Here is a 20,635-nt window from a genome sequence, read left to right as displayed (position 1 = left end):
CCCCCACCCCCCACACACACACACACACATACACAGCTCGCGAAGTAATATTTGCCCATTATTTATACATACCTAAAGGACAATATTGATTTTTTTTTGGAGCAATTAGAATTGCAAAAATATACTATTTTATTTGTATTATTATAAACTTCGATATGCCTCGTTGGAAAAGTTTTATTGCAAACAAGAGTATACACGGTTTGTCCCAAAAGTTTCTGAATTTTCTTTGTAACGGACGGTATTAGTGGCATCATCAATGTAAATAAAATTGTACTATCTTCATTGAAATTTCATTCACAAATTCAGTAAGTTGAATTAAGATCCCTCTAACGACTGTTTTACCAAAAATATAAAATCGGCAGTACCTTTGTGACACACGTCGAAAAACCACGATAAAGCAAAGAGCAAATATTAAATTCTGTGCGAAATAAAACGTTTGTTGGCAAGAACTGGTTGAGTTCGTACTCAAACCGAGCGCAGCTGGTCGCTTCTGCATGACAATGCTCCGGTTCACAAGTACACTGTGCGTAAATTTCTCACTTTCAAATCAGTCGTAGTCTTTGATTATCTCCCATATTCATCAGATTTGACACCAGGTGACTATTTTTTGTTCTCGAAGCTAAAATGAAGCTGAAGGGAAAGCAATTCTATTTTGGACATTCAGAAGACTTCGACCGAGGCCATTTCGATTACTTAAGGGATACTTTGACCAGCCTGAAGAAACAGGTTTTTTTGAGCTTGGATTACAGGAAAAGTATAGATACGATCCACTTGTAATTTGGCACTTTATTAATACATATATTAAACTTATTATGTTAAAATTTTTATTAATACATGTTATTATGTTATTAATACATATATTAAACTTATTATGTTAAATTTTATTGAAAAATATTAATCTCTCGAGGAAATACAGCAATCCGCGTAAAACGTGCACTTTTAAACAGTTACATGATTCCGCCATTTTAGTTATTCTAAAACAAAAAATCGAAATAGTTTCATAAATTAAAATGTACTCCCTGTCGTGTGACCGAGCTTTATTTCATTTTTTTGAAAATTGACGGAAATAAACATGTTTAAATTTTTAACACATTTTTTAACATTATAAATGTACTTGTATTTCGGAAACTAAAAATGTTATCAACAAAATCGCGTCGGTCACGCGATAGGGACTACACTTTAATTTATAGAATTATTTCGATTTTTTGTTAATATTTTTTAATAAAATTTGAAACATAACAAGTTTAATATATGTATTAATAAAGTGTCAAATTGCAAGTGGATCGTATTTATACTTTTCCTGCAATCCAAGCAAAAAAATCTTTATTTTTCAGGCTGGTCAAAGTTCTACCCCCTTAAGAAAAAGACTTGTAGCGGAGTTTTCTAAAGGCTAAATGATTGTTGTAAACAATGTTTTTCTTCGAAGGGAATGCATTTCGAATGATTATAAATAAACATTTATAATTATTACCTTACAGAGTAAATTTTAATGAAAGTTCGGAAACTTTTGAGACAGACCGTGTATATGTTGCTAACTTTCATCCTTAAAAAGAATTATCATGTTAATAGTAATTAAAAATATATTTATATAATTGAAATATAGAGTCTAGCATATTAAAGTCTCAATCAGGGAAATGTTTCGCTGTTCCAGCTAGAATTCTAAATATTACACTTAAATTATGTCGCTGTTTTTTGTATCTGCTAAAAAATTGTCTGTCATACGTAGAATTTATAGCAGCAATATTCTAAGAATATATGCAAGAAAATATAAGTCTCATAACCAAATATGATTGGAGTCTGGACTGATTAAACGTCAAAGAGAAACTTTCTTGCTAAATTTGACAAATAGTTCAGATATAATTTCTGTCTCTGTTATCTATATTGATTAAATACAAAACATATATGGTATCGCAGTGCTTACTAATTACTTATCCGTTTTAGCTAATTTTTCGTACCTAAATAATTCTCGCTATAATTGCAAGATTAATTTGTTCAGTGCTATATTATATTAAAGTTTGTCGCAATTAATCTTATGTGAATTATAAATATCATTTTAACCATTATCGGCACAATAAATTGCTTTTAATGGATGAAAGTCTTAACAATATACTTAACTTTGATTTTAATAAAAAAATATTTCTCTAACACATCTACATATCGTAGTTATACGTAGAATTTACGTATTTTGTATTTATTTATTTTTTTGTATTTTGATACATTAAAATAATTTCTTTTTGTAACTTTAACTAAATTTCTCGAAATTGTGACGTGATAAAAACAATTTTATAAACATACTCAGCGCTAAAAAAACTACGAAAAATAATTATCCTCGTTTTTGTAAAAAAATTCATTTTTTTGTAAAATATTAATTTTTTTTAAGAGCATTCGATTTTATTCTTATATTCGTGCAATCTATTAACCTCGAACGGGAAAATCTCACTTTTCTTTGATCTGTGAAATACAATAGGATCGACGTCGATCGAGGCAATCGCTACTGTTACTATAGATCGCGGAATGCGATGGGTTCGGTAACCGTGGTGGCATCGGGACAACAGAAATAAAATGTCAACGCGGAGAAGCATCCTATTAGGAGCGAACGCATCCTATTAAAGGTTCAAGAGATCGCATTGTTCGTTCGCGTGCCCTTAAACGAGCCAGATCGGCGAGGTCGTCGTGACAACGGTGGCCTTTAAATCGGTGACAATAAATTCATGTGTCGTCGTTCCTCGCGTGCTCTCCCCGTCTGTGCCCGTATACTCGCGCCGCGTCGGTCTCGCTTCACATATCCGTTCCCGTTAAAATCACTTTACTCCACGACGGGAATAAAATCTCGGAAACCTGAGACGCGTCGATAACCAGCGAAGCCGTTTAAACTAATCCTCACGTACAGACGGGGACACTAATGCCTTAACACTCGAAGTTGCACGTATATCGAGCATATTCCAATCAGAAATGCGTCTTCAGTGCGCGTTCCAATGAGAAACGCGTTCTTCTCTGCGTAACTTCAAGTGTTAAGGCATTAGTGTCCCCGTCTGTACAATTCAATCCACGAAAGGGGATTTCCTTAATAAAATGACAACTTCATTGAAGACGCATATCTATATAGTACAAGGGTAAGTCTATAAGTTTTTGGAAAAACATAGTAAAACACGTTTTTTTTTATCGATTCATTTTTATATCTCAATATAATCTTCTTTCAGCTCGATACACTTGACCCAACGATTCTCCAATTTTTTCAAGCCGTCCGAATAATGTATATGATATGTCCACCCTTCAAAATAAGCCTCTGTTTCGGCGATGAGCTGCTCTCTAGTGGTGAATCTCTTTCCTCCGAATCATTTCTGCAGGTTTGTAAACAGGTAATAGTTGCAGGGGGCTAAATCTAGCGAATATGCTGGATGGGGGAGCAATTCGTAGCGGAATTCGTTGAATTTGGCCATCAGTCCACAGTGAGCAAACGCGGCACCCATCTTGCCGATAGCTTTTTCATACCCAATTGTTCGTGCAAAATTGAAATCATTGTACCATGTGATATGCCTGTGGTCTCAACAAGTTCGCGCACTTTCATTCGTCAATCAAACAAAACAATACTTTGGACTTTATCGATGATTTCTGGCGTAGCAACCTCAATTGGACGTCCCGAACGAGGTGCATCACATGTGGATGTACGACCACGTTTAAATTCATTCACTCAATTGCATACAGTCGCAAATGCTGGTGCAGATGTGCTATGAACATTATCCAACTCGGCTTTGATTTCTTTCGGCGTTAAACCTTTCATATGTTTGATCACTGCACAAAACTCGTTTTTTTTTCATTTTGCAAAAAATACAAAGGTTGTTTGCTTTAATGTCTGTGCTGTCTACAGAAATGAAACCACACAATGAATTCCGCTCAAAATTTTTTACAGTAATCAGCTGAAAGATGCTACTTGTCAAAAAATAATGTGACATGACACTGCGAGTGCTCTCGGACAGATTTTCTAAGAACTTATTGACTTGCCCTCGTATGTATGTCAATGCACGAAAGAGACATGATAGCGACATTAGCTAACGATATTTTAATTGAAAGTAATCTTGTTAATCCAATAACAGAATTAATGAAACAAATACAATTCAATTACAGTATTAATGTAACAAATACCTACACTCCCCATACTGCTGTTTTAATAAAAATGATATTTGTTATTAATATCATTGCACGGAGAGAATTTTTTTTTAAATTTACCCTGCAAATCATGTTAATTATGGGACAATATAGTATTTAGGCAAATTTTACTGTGCATTACAATAGGATTTCGCAGTAAAATTTATTGTAGTGCACAGTAAAATTTGCCTAAATACTATATTGTTCCACAATTAACATGATTTTCAGGGTAAATTTTAAAAGAAAATTCTCTCCGTGTGTCATTAATATTGTTATTAAATTAACAAGATTATTTTCAATAAGAATAATACTGTTAATACAAAATCATTTTTTTCCGCGTAAACAAGAAACAAGTGTAACGACATACAACGATTAGCTCTTAAACTCGTTCTTTTTTCTCTTGCTTTTTAATATGATCTATCGGTAATTTTATCAGAATTAATATTGTTTATTGCGTTTCAATTATTTTATTGACAAAATAATTATATTAAAAATTTTAACCATCGATACTTATAGAGAGTACCTACAGTATAATATTTCAATTAGTAGATTTCTTTGCCATTTAATAATTGAATTAAAATAGTGTAATCTTCTTCTGCTCTCTATAGTTGCCTCATCCTCGTTATGATGCTCTACGACATTTATCCCTGTATCCATTTCCATAAATTCTCTTCACATAGTATTTTCTACTTTCTTAAAGCCCTTTCTCTTTAGTCGAGAATATCACTGCAGATTCCAAATTACAACTAACGAGGATAATGGTCCGCTAATGCAATTTGAATCACATAACAGTTGCTGATTATGAATCCGAGGTTAAAATATGTCGAACTTCATTTATTTATAAGAATTATCTTGTCTGATTCGTAGTCCGGATAAGAAAGTTTCAATTTGTCGGACAGTATTACCTGTTACCTTCGTCTAATGCATTTTTTAAACAGTTATCGTTTAATAATAATTATAATTTGAATAAGACCTAGCTATGCGAATAACACAATTAAATTCGAGAGCGCCTTTCCGCGGTCACGGCTGGAGATCTTAGGTACCTAACAAATTCTATATGAATTTTCTTAACTCCATGTACAGCCATTAAACTGCGCGCCGATTAAATGTTCGGACTTGTAACGCAATTATTAGCTGAGGCTGGAAATATCATATTGATCTTTCTAATCAATCGATACTTATAAGCATCTTAAAATACTGAAAAGAACTTATTAGCGAAAAATATTACCTCAGTCAGGATTTGAACCTGAGACTTTCCCATTGTTAGTTATTGTTTAAATGTTATTTTTCCAAACATTTGTTCCGATGGTGAAGCTAGGAATCCTAAGGAAGTCTTTTATTATAATGCTGCAAATATTTACAATTAATATATAGTAAATCGAATTCGTCCTTAACGAGACGATCGAATCATCGATATTATGTGAGTCATATATATTATTATTGAGGATTATACCCGGGGGGGGGGGGGAGGACGCGTGAGAATAGAGAAGTTAAACGTCAAGGATGCAAATACATGATGGAACCTTGTGCTCGGTTATTCGGCTTTAATTGAGGAGTCGCGAATTTTTCGACTGGAATGTTTCAACGAGGAAGATCGTAATTTTAGATTGTTCAATGTAACGTAACGCGATGGCGGGAATCGCCGTCACTCTCGATATGTTACGTAACTTTGGCAAAAGGTCCGATACACCTCCTCTCTAGTGGAGAGATGTAACAAAAATATTCTTGCGCAACGCGAGCACGAGTCGTACGCGCAAAATTATAGTCCGACGCACGCAATCGCTACACGAGGCCAATAAAGTAACAGTTAATTTGCCTCGAGCGTATATTATTGCGATTATCGCATTATTCCAATTTATCTCTCCTGACCTTTGATAACATCTAAAAATGGAAAAGTGCCCCACAATGTGGAAAAATTCGGAAGAAGCGAAAATCGGTCCGCAGGATTTGCATTCGTTCCGCAGTTTGTCTTTTATTTATTTATTATTATCGCAAAAGTTGACGGATTCTATAAACACGGCAATCTCTCAGGATAAATTATTATCTCTGCCTTTCTTTTGTAAAAATGCGTATACAACGTAAATAATCCGTAATGAATCGCGAATCACAAGATAATTTCTAATTTGCATCCCAATTTGTTTTTTTTTAATTTATCATTTATAAAAGACAAGTTTAGACGTTTGTCTAAGCGTCAATCCTCGTAGCGAATCAGAATTGATTTATTAACTCTCCTTATCTTTATCGCGAGCCGTAATGTGCGAAAAATTGCCCGAAGTCAATCCGCTATAACTTACGTTTATGCAAGAGTTCGAAAGCACCGTCGACACTGACCATTTCGCATTCAATCATCGATTTATTATGATTTCATAACTTTGTGTCTTCCTTCCCACGACGTGTGCCTCAAATGCCAATGTTCCGAACGTATGTACGTGACTGTATGCGGGGATTAGAACCAGAATGCATCTGCCCAACATTTCTAAATGTAGTAATGAAGAACGATAGTAAATTATTTTTTGAATTATATTGTATTATTAATAACAAATTATTTTTAATTTATATTGTATTATTAATAATAAATTATTTTTAATTACATTGTGTTATCAATAAATTATTTTTATTATATTGTATTATTAATAAATTATTTTTAATTATATTGTATTATTAATAACATGACAAAATTAATATCAATGCAACAAATATAATCAAACCTATGATATGACATAACGAGGTTTGATTGTATTACATCGCAATGCGACGATGTAATTTCTGTCATTTTATGCGTCAAACTCTGATCACTAAAATAGACAACTTGGGTTAAAGCTAAACTAAAGTGACAATAAGCACTTAAGATCTTATCTATCTCGTTATTTCTATAAAAATCTCTTGCATAATGAAAGTATAGGTTCTAATAGGTTTTAATTCTCCATATTATATAACGTAATTTATTGTAATTTTATATAATAGATAATTTTATATAATAAATATATATTTTATATAATAAGTTAATAATTTTTTATTAATTCAATAAATTTATATAAGTTGGAGAATAAAACTATCAAAATTGCAGCGTCTCCTTATGATATCATAGCGTTCCATTATTTATTAATTTATCAATAAATTTATACAACTTGAAGAATGGAAACTTATGAAATCGTATTAGCGTCTCATCTTGTTCTTGTATAGCGTTCTATTATTAATAATTTATTATTTATTTAGTAATTATTTATTTATAATTAATTTAACAAACTTTATATAGCTTAGAGAATGAAATCTATCAAAATCGTAGCATCTGATGATGATGTCATTATAAAATTCCCTTTTTTGAAAAAATAATGTTATCGTGTAAAATATTGTTCGACGAGAACAACAACGACTTTTATTATTTAGTCTAAATTAGAAATCACGCGGCCGATAATTCGAAGAAACGAATAAATAAAATAATTTCTTTATTTAGAAATCGTTTGTGCGTGCATGCAGATCTCAGCGGCTACTTTGGCAGTCTGGCATCCGTGAGCTCCTCGTGTGGTCTGATAACCGCCGCGTTCGCTCGTTGTTATTTTTAACCGTCGTTAACGGTGCCTCGAGTGCATCGTCGAGAATGATCGAGGGGATCGTGAATGAACGAACAACGCGGCGTGCACTGGGGCACGCGCGCGCGCGCGCGCGACGTGAGGGCCGCGCGCGAGACCGCGATTATAGTTGACATACTTTCGCGTTATCGATCCTAAATAGACAGCCGACTCCCCGCTAAAACCGATAACGGCAATAAACCGCGACGACATTCATTTAACGATAATTAAGTAGCGCGACGGAGTGACGATTTTCACGGTTGTTATCCCAGAATAGAGACGACTAAAAGTTCGAAATATGGAAAAAAAGGAACGACGCTGTGTTAACAGCTCCTTGCAGTTACCCAACTATAGTTGCCTAAGTACGACGATACGACGATGTTACAGCGATAATTTAATTAACATACTTGGACTGTCAAGCTAATTTTAAACATGCAGAAAAGTGCGCAATCGTAAAGTATGCAGTGTCAAACATATGTATTGTCGATTGTTAGAATAGATCTATCTTTTTTACCGCAACAAATGCATATATAAATAATATTTTTTTGTTGTTTTTAATCAATGTTTTTATATATCACTTTTTATTGAGAAAATAAAACCATTATACATATCCATTTGTGGATGATAAGAATCTTGTTAAAGCTAATCTCATAGTAGTGAAATATTTTTCTTATACTTCTTCATAGTTTTTCAGAATTTTTATGTAAATTTCAGAATTTTTTTGGAAGTTTTGTATAATTTTATAACTTCTTTAAAAACATTTCTCAGATTTTTTTATTCAAATTGGAACACTTTTTCAGAAGCACTGAGGTTTACATTTTTTGTAGAATTTTTTATATATGAAATATATTCTAAAATATTTTAAGATTTTTCTCATTGTTATGCGAGTGGTTAATTTTAAATAATCGCCGTTTATCGATACGAGATTTCCGGTATTTGCGAGCGTCTTAATTTCCCCGCGGGCGACGAATGCGTGAATTGTCTGTCGATCTTTGCACGCGAGCGAGGACAGTTGTGCTCCGAACTTTGACTTATATGTATCAGAATTAAATTGAATATTTAACCATAAATACTGTTCTCAATTATCCTTACACAACACTCATTTTATAGTTTCTAAAGAAAACTATAAAATGTGAAAAAGTAATATTTTTTCAAAAATGTTTGAAAATAAGACAAATTCTTAAAAATATGATAAAATATTATGGGAATTTTCTTTCGCCAGGATTCTCACCCAAAAGTGAGGTACAGTCGAAGTGTTAAAGGGCACGAAATTAATATTCGTCCTATTGTTGTTTAATAACAACAATAGAGAATCGATTTAAATTTTAGAAAGTATAATATAAATAACGAGGAAAACATCGGAGAGCCGGCGTTTTTTCCTAGACGAGCCTGTATCGCGTGGAAACTCACTGATGGAAAATCTGGAGGAGGTCATTGCGCTCTGGCGAATCAATCATTGGCGAGACGCCAAGTATCGAGCTGGTTAATGTCCGCGGTGAAACGCATCCCCGTTGCAAATCTGGGACGAGCCTGGGATCACGTAAGGATCGCGTATCGCCACCCCGCTTGCGCGCCTGCGATATCGATTAACATAATCACGTCATCGGCTGAGTTAACGATTTCGTCACCTGGATATTCGCCTCCTTGGATCGCCTCGGCGAAAGGATTGCAAGCCGCGATAATAAATGCGTCGGCCACGTCGACGCGAGAAAAGCGGCGGAGCATGACAAATATGCGTCGTTTAGTCTTAATCGTTAATTTTCACGTCACGCTATTCGATTCGCAATTATACCCTTCGTTGATTTAACTCAAATTACTTATGTATGCAATGAAAATTGGATGCGTGGCGGAAAAACCATTTTTTTTTTTAATAATCACATCATATCAACAAGACATAATTGCTAATATCGAAACGTATACTTTTCGCTGGCGTGCCACAGAGCTCGAATTTCGAATGCCAAATTCGTACACGAAGAATTCTGATTTACGATTTCTTGGCCAAATATAAAAATTTCTTCTGAAGAGAATTATACTATTTGGTATAGAAAGTGATTCACCAACGCGTCATATTTACAGGCGAGAGTGGCCGTTAATTATTATCAAGTCGTCGCAATTCTGACAGATGATATCAGAGAGGTAATTTAAATTGATCGGTCATTTCGTGTACGTAATAAATAATTTGTCTTATGCAATGCAGATACGACAATCGGCATGCTGCGATTTAGTAATTAATAGCGGCGTAACGGTTGCTTCTTTTTATGACTCGTTTATCTTTTATTGAGTTTAAATTTCATCTCAAATTCATAATTTATTATTTTGCGTTTTCTAGATTTCTGTATAGGATATCAAGAGAATGAAGAGATGGGACGGGCATTTCGTCAGGTGTTGTTGGCCTACGAGAACAGATTCGAAAAGGAATGCCTATTAGAGAGCAACGAAAACCAAAAATGCAAATTTATAAATTAATTTTCATTCAAATTGTTTGCTGGGCTGTTCCAAAACTTACTCAAATAACCAAAACTCTATAGTTTACGTCATGTTAACTATAGTTTTGGTTATCCAAGTAAGTTTTGAAACGCAGCTCTGAGCGAAGCTTGTGGAGTTACATTCTTTCGTTCACGAATTTTGGACTTCAGTTTTAATCGTCATGCTTAACATCAGCTTCATATTCCGAATTTATCTTCGTAGGCCTTGTATTAGACGGCCAATACATATTTCATACAAGTCACTTCTTTTTTTTTTTTTTAACAAGACATTTAATATTCGTTTAATATCTGTAAGCTCAGCAGAGTCAACATTTTGCGTGGGAACAGACGTTAAGAGGTTCTCGTGTGTAAGTATGCGCGTTACAGATTTCCTCTCGTTTGCACTGCGACGCGCAAACTGCGCGCTCGATCGGCTCTTCGCGGCACGCGAAATATTGAATATCTCCGGATCCGGTCAAAGCCCTTGCGGATCCTCTCGAGGATTTAACGCAAGTTTTGCAAAAGAGGGGGGGGGGGAGGAGGGACATGATTTGTCAGAGATAAAAGAATAAGAAAAGTAAAGATATACCTCGGTTGCATTTTTCTTTACGCTCGTCATTATCTTCTAACGGGATTTAAAATCAAACTGTCGATACCATTCGACACGATTGACACGAATTACACTAGTCTGCGAATTGAACCTTGAAATCATTGCCTGAATCAAAGGTAACATGTGATTTAAGATGTGTCTTAAAATACACGTAAAAATCGATTTTCAAAACATATGTTTAAAAAGAACTATTTATTATTATATACAAAACGGTTCTAGGAAAATCCCAGGATCCATCTAAAGAATCAATATAAGCTAAATCCGAGAGAAGACAAAAAACAACCTTATTAATTCTGTTCCTTTGCGATTAAATTTGCAAAAAAGTGTTATTTTAGTATACTTTAATATATGTATGTATATAACTACGATATGTGACGTGTTGTATAGAAGTTTTATTGCAATCAAAATTAAATATGTTGTTAGAACTTTTGGTTCTTAAGAGAAATTTATTGTAAAAAATATTTATGATCCTTATATATTTATTTTAAGATCTATCGTAGCAAAATTGCTTATATTTATAATAAAATATTAAGAATCCAAATTTTAATTATATTAGTTAACTTTCTCGAGATATTAAAATTATAAAACTTCAACACACATCAGTGTATTAATGCGTCCAACAGAATTCGCTCATAGTTCAATATAAAAAAATGAAACGATTAAAACGATACGTAATATGAATTTCCTGATCTTGCGATTTTTTATTTAGAGTGATGTCAATATCTTAAAATATCCGACGTAATGAATTCATCGCAGACTAGTGTTATTAATATCGTTTGGAGAAAGGGGCGTATTTTACAATTTAAAATTAAATGGATTTCGAGCTTTAACATTGCACTTTGCATGCAATACTGTCTCTCTCTCTTCTCTCTCTCTCTCTCTCTCTCTCTCTCTCTCTCTCTCTCTCGTAATTACCCCGTAGGGTATATACGCAACTAGAACTTTAAAACAATTATAATACAAAAAGACGTTTTATGATCGCCGCCACGAAGAGTTAACATCTCCCGATATACCTTCGACTAGTTCGCACAATAAATTGTTTTCGTCCATTAAAAATCGCCACCGCGGAAGCGGCGGGGTGCCGGGTTTCCCTCCTCGAGCGGCTCGTTAATTAGGAAAATAGTATCTTCGACACCGTTCAAATAATTCCGGTTTCCTTTTCTATCCGGCATCTCGCGCGCTTCTGCTTCGCCGTTGATTGGAGCAAGATGGTAAAATATCTCGGTCGAATTATACATATTTTAATGAACGATTCTGTAACTAATTTGGAACTTATTTTTATCGTGTTTCTAGAATGTTATAAATTTAAATTTAATTATTTGTAAGACTCTCGACGTGATCGTGAGATTTTAATGAATTGTTTCATCCCAGTTCGCTCCAACCGAACGCGGAACTCATTAACGCAGGTACATAAAAATCATGAGCATCGTGAGAAAAATGCAGGGAGACACATTCTTTCAAATTCCCGAAGAAAGGTGAAAAACAGAAAGAAAATTATTTGTAATAATAATAAGTTGAACGCGTAAGTGAATAACATAATTAAAAAAGAATTAGAAAAGAGGCTTCCGCGGTAGGGAAGCTGGATCTTGGTGCCAAATAATATTTCTATGTGAATTGTAAATCCATTTTTCAACTGTTTAAACTGCGTGCCGAATTACTGTCGGGCTTACAACGCAATCATAGCCAGGATGAGATAATATTTCGCAGGTGGTCTTTAGTAAAGTGCCGAAAATTTTAGATGCCTCATCAGGCCCACCCAAAATCACACATATTTGAATAATTTGGATAATATATATTAAAACTACGTGTATATCTAATGAAATAGTATAACACAGACGATATTAATTGCTATCTCGCACGACAATGCACGAGGATAGGAAAATGAAATACAATGTAGGTTGTTAGCGAGGTTATGCGATATTTTGCAATTTAAATGTTAAATATCTTTCCAGAATGGCCGATGATCTATTACTTTTTTGTGACCATTAAAATCGTTTTTTTAAATTATTATAATCTTGTTTTTTATCTCTTGTGTCTTTTTTATGTCTCGTTTTTTAAAATAGTCTTGTTTTTTTTTAAAAAGTCTTAAATAACGTTTATGTGCAGTTAGTCAAAAGAGTCTTCCGAGCCCAACCTATCACTAAGTTATACGTGAAAAGTAACATTTTCAACATTTCTTTTCTCTCTTATTTCATCGATAACCTACCCTAGAATTTTGCACACGTCAAGTTCGGTATTTCAGCTTCGTTATTTATTATATAAAAAAACTGAACATTTCTAAAATAATTCGATTTACTAAAGAACCACCTTCTTTTTTTTTAATTTAAAAACAAATGTTTCAATTTTTTAACTTAAATTTAAAATTTTTTTAGTTAAAAATTTTAGAATTGATGCCTTTAATGCTACAAAACCACGAAAGAAACTATAATTCCTTTCAGTTCAAATAATAACACGTACTTCTGTGAATATATATATTTATATATAATTCTGACAAAAAGATTTTATATTTTAAGAAGTAGCAAACGATCTGCGTGCCTCTATGAAAAATTCTGGCGGCGCTCATGATAATAATTAACGAAATGCACTTAGGTACTCGGTCAAACATGACGAGCCAATGAATCCTCGGCATGTTCAAAAAGGCGCGATTCTATTCACCATAATTGATCGCAGGAGAGAGAAGAATAACTTTCTCTCCCTTTTTCCCCTCTTACAATTTTCGGCTAAAAAGACTGCAATCAAGTCGAATGCTTCGCATAATTCCGTTACGATGAAAAAAAATCTAACATGCATATCGATCGTTATAAAAATAAGGATTCGGGATCAATTTCGCGTTGTGGCGGACAAAACTGAAGGGCGGACTTATCGATCCTCGAGGGCAACCAACAATTGATCCGATAACGTTTTAAAACAGACATGCACGAAAGTTCTCAGGACTCGAGCCTCGTAGGAGCAATAGCATTAAAGCGCTATTTACACCCGCGCGAAAAATAATCCTCTCTCTTTGGAGTTCCGTAGGTAAAATTACAGGAACTATCAAGTATAAAGATAGCTGCCTTAGCATTGGATGTTAGTTGCGAAATCAGCATCAAAGATTTCGAAAAATATCAATCAAAGAAGGAGCTTGTTATGTCATATGTCGATGACACGAACGAAATAAATATATAAATGTGATCAAATGTATGAGATAAAATCTATCGCGACACACAAGCATTGATGAATTTGAAGGGACATTCCACTTATAACATCTATTATGATTAGCATTACTGTATCTGTTAGTTTTACGGAAATCTTCTCATTGATCACACGTCAAAACATAATAGCTTATTAATAATTATTGATTAACAATTCTAAATATTTATACGTCTATCGATCAAACATATTTTGGAACAGTTCGATCGTTCGAACGTTTTGTTTTCGGAACGCAACCAATGTAGATTGTAGCGAGTGCCTTCTGCTAATCAATTATTATTAGCTATATTGCTTTTCAGCATTTGAGACCATTTCCTGTTGGGTCATCCACTTATGCCTTGTTATGCCTGTTTTTTTTTATCACGAGAGAAGGATGTCCGATCCCCATCCTATCATTATTATTAACCTTCACGAATATGAAGGTCTTACTGTAAAAATTCTAACGCATGACTGTTCGAAAAGTGAAACAAGGAAAGTAACAATAGAAATGATTTCTCAATAGAATTGTGTCTAAAATGATAGATAAAAGAGGTAGAAAAGAGGAATTTTACCTACGAAACTCTCTTTGATGCGTTTAATAAAATAAACGCCTACATAGAATGTACAAAAAAAACCGCGTGCTCTCTCTCTCTCTCTTGACCACAGACGGTATGACGGCTAATTTCTTAATTATAAGCGATTAAAAATAAAGCGCTGTTAGCAAAATGATTGAAATCGATTCTCCAAACCGCTCGAGAAATTCGTAGACGCGATAGAGCACGCGGTATATCTGGCGCACACACACACTCTTTCTCTCTCTCTCTCTTCCTCTATATACAGCGATGTTTGATGCGTCGAATATCCTTCGCAGTGCATTAAAGAAAGATTGAATCAAAGCTGCTGAGTTAGCTTCCTCAGAAACGGCGATGTATCCTGCTCGCGTCGAGATCTAACGGACGAATCACGTCCCCGTGGAACTTTACATGCCTCGTCGCGCACACTCTTTTCCCCTAATATAGTCATATCATTCATCATCATCCCTACGTTTCTCTCTCGCTCACACTCACGCTTTCTCTCACGCACTCTTTTTTTCCCTTTCTCGCTCTACGCGCACGATGCATTCTTGAAATCACGATAATCCTGACGATAATTAACCACGATAGTAAAAGCATATAAGCTATACAGCTACCATTCTGTATCTACAATATAGTTTTGTATGTATAATATATATATATATGTATATATATATATTTCTTTTCCTCTCTTTTACTTCGTCCATTTTCTTTCCTAGCTCTCGCGACATCATTAAAATATCACTGTCTCGAAAAAGCGGTTTAACGTTCGCGCACTGACATTCCTCGTTTCGTCCTCCGCGTTGGACGCTCCTCTTTCCCGCGCTTGAAAGCCCGGGGAATAGTCTGGCGAGAGTTCAATCTTCCACGGCAAGAATTAGCTTCAATCTCTATGTTCCCCCGGAACATTTTTTTAAGAGATTCCAATCTCCTTAATAAGAATCGACAGCTTCTTGCCTCAAATTTCGATCGAAAGCTAGCCCTCCTTACGTTTCTATCGAAATAATTGCTTCTTGTTTCCTTTTATAAATTTCTTCGTGATTAAAAGACACGAAGCTTCTTTGACATCTCGTTCGACTTTCATTTTTTAGAGATTCCCAACAATCTGACCCAAATCGTATATTCGCTTCGTTTCAAATATATCGCTCTACGTTTCTCCAAAGACGAAACTTTTTTCTCCTTCTCTCTCTCTCTCTCCGAGAAGTCATCTTCTGGACCCGTTCGTCAGGTCCTGCGAGCGCGTGCTTGGAATGCCGGCGGTTTCCCTGTGTCTCCCGGCATCCTTTTCGAGCCGCTTCTTCATCGATGCGTCCTCGATGCCTCGATGCCGCCCGGGCGAGCCGGTGACTTCTTCGGTAGCCACGAAGCGCTGAAGTCACGCTGCTGGATAATGAAGGAGGGCCCGTCTCTCGTGCGCGTCCTCGCCGCCCCCGTCGCGCGGTCATTACTGCAGCACGCAGCACTTGCACTTAGGCTTTTTCTTCAGGGTGACGTGCTCGACTTGTGACGCGTCGCCCGGGCCCTGCGCCGTCATTCTCGCGACCTCCACCGTCGCGGTCCGGGACGCGCCGACCTGTACCAGACACATTTCATCAATTACAAACGTTATAAAACTGATAAACTTGTTTTATATTTTCGTCCTGATTTCTCTAATAATGCTCTTAATACACAGTAAAAAACATTTTGTATTTATATTAGAAACAGTCCATTCACTTGTTAAAATTTTGTGTTGACATTTTTAACATATTCGAGAGTTAATGTAATATAATGTGTTATTTAAATATTTTGTGTTGAATTGATATTCAACATTTCTTAGTGTCAAAATTACACAATTTATGAGTAAGTGAACAAATAACAAAAATAATGTGTTTTAAAACATAAATTCTAACATGAAGTGTGTATTAATTTAACATAAATGTTAATTTTATTGAAAAAATATGCACCACAGTTTGTTTACAAATTGTGTCAGTGTTACATTTTTTGTGTTAATTTTTTAATATAATATTTGTGTTACTTTCTAACATATTCATTTTATGTTAAATTAACACAAAAATTTAAGTGGACCATTTGAGACATGTGAAATGTGTTATAAGTTTATAACACAAATCTTCTAACAGTGTAATGTTCAAGTTTAATTCGGCAGATCGTCAAATCTTAAATACAAATGCTATGCAATCAAATTGACAAATTAACGTTGAACAGTAAAGATATTTTGTACTTGTGTTAAAAACGATCCGTTCAAATCCTTGTTAAAATTTTATGTTGACTTTTTAATATAAAATTCCCCGAGTGTTAATTTAACATAATGTGATTTTAAATTTGAACATTTTAAATTAATGTTAAATTAATAAAATACTTAACATTTCTTAGTGTTAAAGTAACATAATTTATAGATACGTGAATAAATAAAATGAAAAGAATGTTTTTTAAAACGTAAAATCTAAATTAAATAAATAAACTGTATATACTATAAAAGTTAATTCTACTAAAGAAATATGCTTCCACAATTTGTTTTCAAACCAAAGTGTCAAAGTGTTATACATATTGTATTAATTTTTACATAATATTTGCGTTACTTTCTAACACATTTATCTTGCGGCAAACTAACAAAGGTGGGACGTTTGGAACGCGTAAAACGTGTCAAATTTAACACAAATTTTTTTTTTCAATTGTGCAGAAGCAAATATTAAGTTATGTATCGGACAGTGATCGATGCTTCGCGTCGACCTCACCTTTTCATTGACAGGCTGGCCGGCCTTTGAAGGAGTGCCACTACGTGCGCTGCCATTCTCCTGGCCGGGTCTCGGCGATGAGTGACAATTCCCGGATTTGAGGAGCGGACTCGAGTCGGACTTGCCGTCGCATCCCGGCAGAGGCGGCGCGTTCTGACCTGGGGTCGGCGTGATCGGCTTCCCACCCTTTATCAGCTCGACGATCTCGTCGGCTTCCCGGGAGAGATCGCCGTCCGGCCTGAACGGGTTGTCCCAGCCGCTGTCCGTACTGAAATCAGAAAGCAGTTTTGTCATGTCAGTATATTAGTCTTTCTTCACTCGTTTGAATAATTCGCGATCAATCGTGACAAAACATTGAAATTCCCTGTTCACACAATTCTTGCGGAACATCATTATTGCTTTCGTCACTTTTTAATTGCCGATATTAAATAAATCACATTATTTTCCTAAAACAAAACTCTTAAAATAAGTTTTATTTCGAATCAAGTGTAAAACCAAGAGATTATTTAGTTTTATTCGTAAAGTTTAATGCAAAAAGATCTTTATTTTTCTTGATCCCTACTAGATATAATCTTTTAATCATTAAAATACGATTTAATTCAAATCGAGTGAAAAACAAAGAGATTATCTAGTTTCTAGTTCATAAAGTTTGATTTGAAAAGATCTTCATTTTTGTTGTAATTCAATACAAAAGTGTTTGTATTGAATACAACATTGTATTCTGTTGTTGTAATTAAATATAAACTTTCGTTAAAGAGAGATTTACTTTAAATCAAGTGAAAAACAAAGAGATTATCCAGTTGGATGAGTAAAATAAGTGAATGTTAGCGGTTTACGAAAAGATTTGTCTTTGTTGATCTGTAAATAGTTATATAGTTGTATATAATACAAATGCATTCAATACAGTTGTTATACATCTTCTTTTTATCACTTTATTCTCTTTACATGTTCGGATTTTATGTTTTATACATAAAATTTAAGAGTTTACTTTTTATTAATTACATTAAAGAGTTTACTTTTATAAATATGGAATAAATAAATAATCAAAAATTTTATATTATTTCATAAAAATTTCCTTCTTAAATTTAATAAAAAAATCTGGTATTGATGTTTCTTGCATGTCTTATATTTGATAGTATCGTGCTGTAAATTGTAATGAGGCACGTGCTTCTGGATATCTTAATGATGGATCTCGCTGCATAAAAATTGCGTTTTATATAGAAAATGCTTTCTGGCGAGATAATTTCTTGATATAATGTGAAAGATCACGATCGTTGATACGCACTAGGAAAAAGACTGCTTCAACGTATAAAACTGCCATTATTTGAACCAATGTAAAATTAATTAATTATAATATTAATGTAAAATTAAATAGGTTACAAGTTACAATATTAATGCAATAGTAAATTCTGTCGACGCAATAATAATTAACATTATTAAGCAAACAGTTTAATTATGCAATTTGTTCAGTTCACGACTTAATATTTATTTTATTCATCCAAGCATTTTCTTTCTTAATATAGTGTCAGTTTAATGAAAACTCTTGAAGCAACAGAACGTAAAAACAAGATTATCAATATTGACCTACTTGGTATCATTATAATCAGGAAGGGAAAATAAGCTACTCGACTTGATAGAAATACAAATCTAATTAGTCTAAATTAGTTAAAAGTTATTTAGAAACTTACAAGGTGCAATAAGTTACAATAATTTTATAAACCAAGTTCACATTTTTTAAAGAAAGAATTTGATAGTTAAATTAAATAAAATTTATTAAATTTATTTATAGTTAAATTTGTGAATATATTTCAAGAAAAGAAATAAATGAACGTAGTTCAGGTTCACTTCTATAAGTCATAGAATCATGACAAAACTGAAATATTCGGCCCATCTTTAATGCCAGAAAACTTTCTAATATTTCTAATAAATTTATTACAAATTAATTTTTTGCATCTCAAATATAGTAGTAAAATAATACCTGAACTGTGTCCATTTATTCCTTTTGTTGAAATAAATCGTAAATCTCATCTTCAATTTGACCATAAAAACCTCTTGCCCCTCCCCCCCCCCTTTTCAGACAAAAGCTGTTTTGGTAAGCAGATTTGTTATTTCTCAGTTATTACAGAAATTTATATTGCCAATTTTTCCGCATCTATGTTATTTATCATAAAAATACGCGCAGTTTTTCATCTCAAAATCTTCCCTTAACTTTTCGGATCCTTCGATCCCTCTGACCTAAAAATATTGCACTTCAAGCTGATCGCATGCTCGATGACCGACGAGGCACTCAAGGCGACACGGATAGATACACGGCAGGAAGAAAGGTCTGAGGAAACGCTTCCCTTCCTCGTTTCCTTGATTCTCTAGTTAAATTCCGATTCACGGAACGCTAATCGCGGGCGCACGCATGCCTCGCGTCGCTCGCAGCGACTTCTCAAGATACACGCTGGTGGATAGCGAAAATCGCCGTCAGCTGATTGCGAGACAAGTTCGTGAGAGGTTTATGAGCCAGCTGGAATAATTACCGCGACAATCTTTGAGTAACACACTCGCGACAGGCGAGACAGTCCGAATGAAAGTTTCGTATTGCGACGCGCGATAACGGACGGGAACGGTGCTGTCTTGCCGAGCACTCAAGCGGCGTCGCTATCAAGCGCGTTTTTTTTTCACACAATCGTTTTAATACGTCCGGATAGCGGAAGTGTCAAGTATTAGAACCGTTAGTCAACAGGAGTATCCCCCTCCCCATACATATGCCTATCGATTATTCGTATCGTGCACGCCCGTTTGCGTCAACAGAATGTCGGCTTATCGTCGGTTATCCCCTCGTGAAAAATTTCTAATACCCTAAATGTTAAATTGAAACACCCGCGCGCGCGATCGGTTGGTTGCGGGCGCGGCGAATAAATTGCGCTCAATTGCGATCGCGCCGCGCGTCCGCTCTCCGCAATGACCGTGACATTTACTTCGTCATTGTGCTGCGCTTAATTGCGCCGTGGTGCACTGCTGTTACCCGTTTCGTTCGCGGTTAACGCACGTGCTCGTATACGTGTGCGCGCGCGGACTTCCGGTTGATCTGCACGTCGCTTCCTGATCACACCAGTTAGAATGATCTGCGCGTGTTGGAATTGCAAAATTTTCTCTTATTTCACGAGTGTTTTGCGTCCCCGTTCGAGATACGTTTTTCTATCTCTACTTCTCTCTTCTCGACATTTCACGGTGCTAAAAACGATAAAGATTTAAATTGAGATTTACAAATGAGAGTTATGTATAATGTGTAATTAAATTAATTATGTAATAATTCATTATTTATTATATATAAATTAGTATACATAAACTAATTTACATATTAATATATATATATATATATATA

At 34.7% G+C, this 20,635-nt stretch overlaps 1 protein-coding gene across 1 annotated transcript in view; it reads right to left on the bottom strand.

Moving 5' to 3' along the window:
* Nucleotides 1–11,476: 11,476 nt before the first annotated feature.
* LOC105455502 overlaps nt 11,477–20,635 on the bottom strand; it is a 13,290-nt gene continuing 4,131 nt past the window's right edge. The window contains exons 2-3 of the mRNA XM_011698870.1: nt 17,263–17,530; nt 11,477–16,103 (exon numbers count right to left, since the gene is read on the bottom strand). Of these exons, the coding sequence (XP_011697172.1) occupies nt 15,975–16,103; nt 17,263–17,530 (397 nt within the window). The 3' untranslated portion in view covers nt 11,477–15,974. The remainder of the gene's footprint in view (nt 16,104–17,262; nt 17,531–20,635) is intronic.

The sequence above is a fragment of the Wasmannia auropunctata genome, unplaced genomic scaffold (assembly GCF_000956235.1).
Source record: "Wasmannia auropunctata unplaced genomic scaffold, wasmannia.A_1.0 LD335902.1, whole genome shotgun sequence".
In the NCBI taxonomy this organism is placed as follows: Eukaryota; Metazoa; Arthropoda; class Insecta; order Hymenoptera; family Formicidae; genus Wasmannia; species Wasmannia auropunctata.
This window is presented reverse-complemented; position numbering and strand designations above follow the sequence as displayed.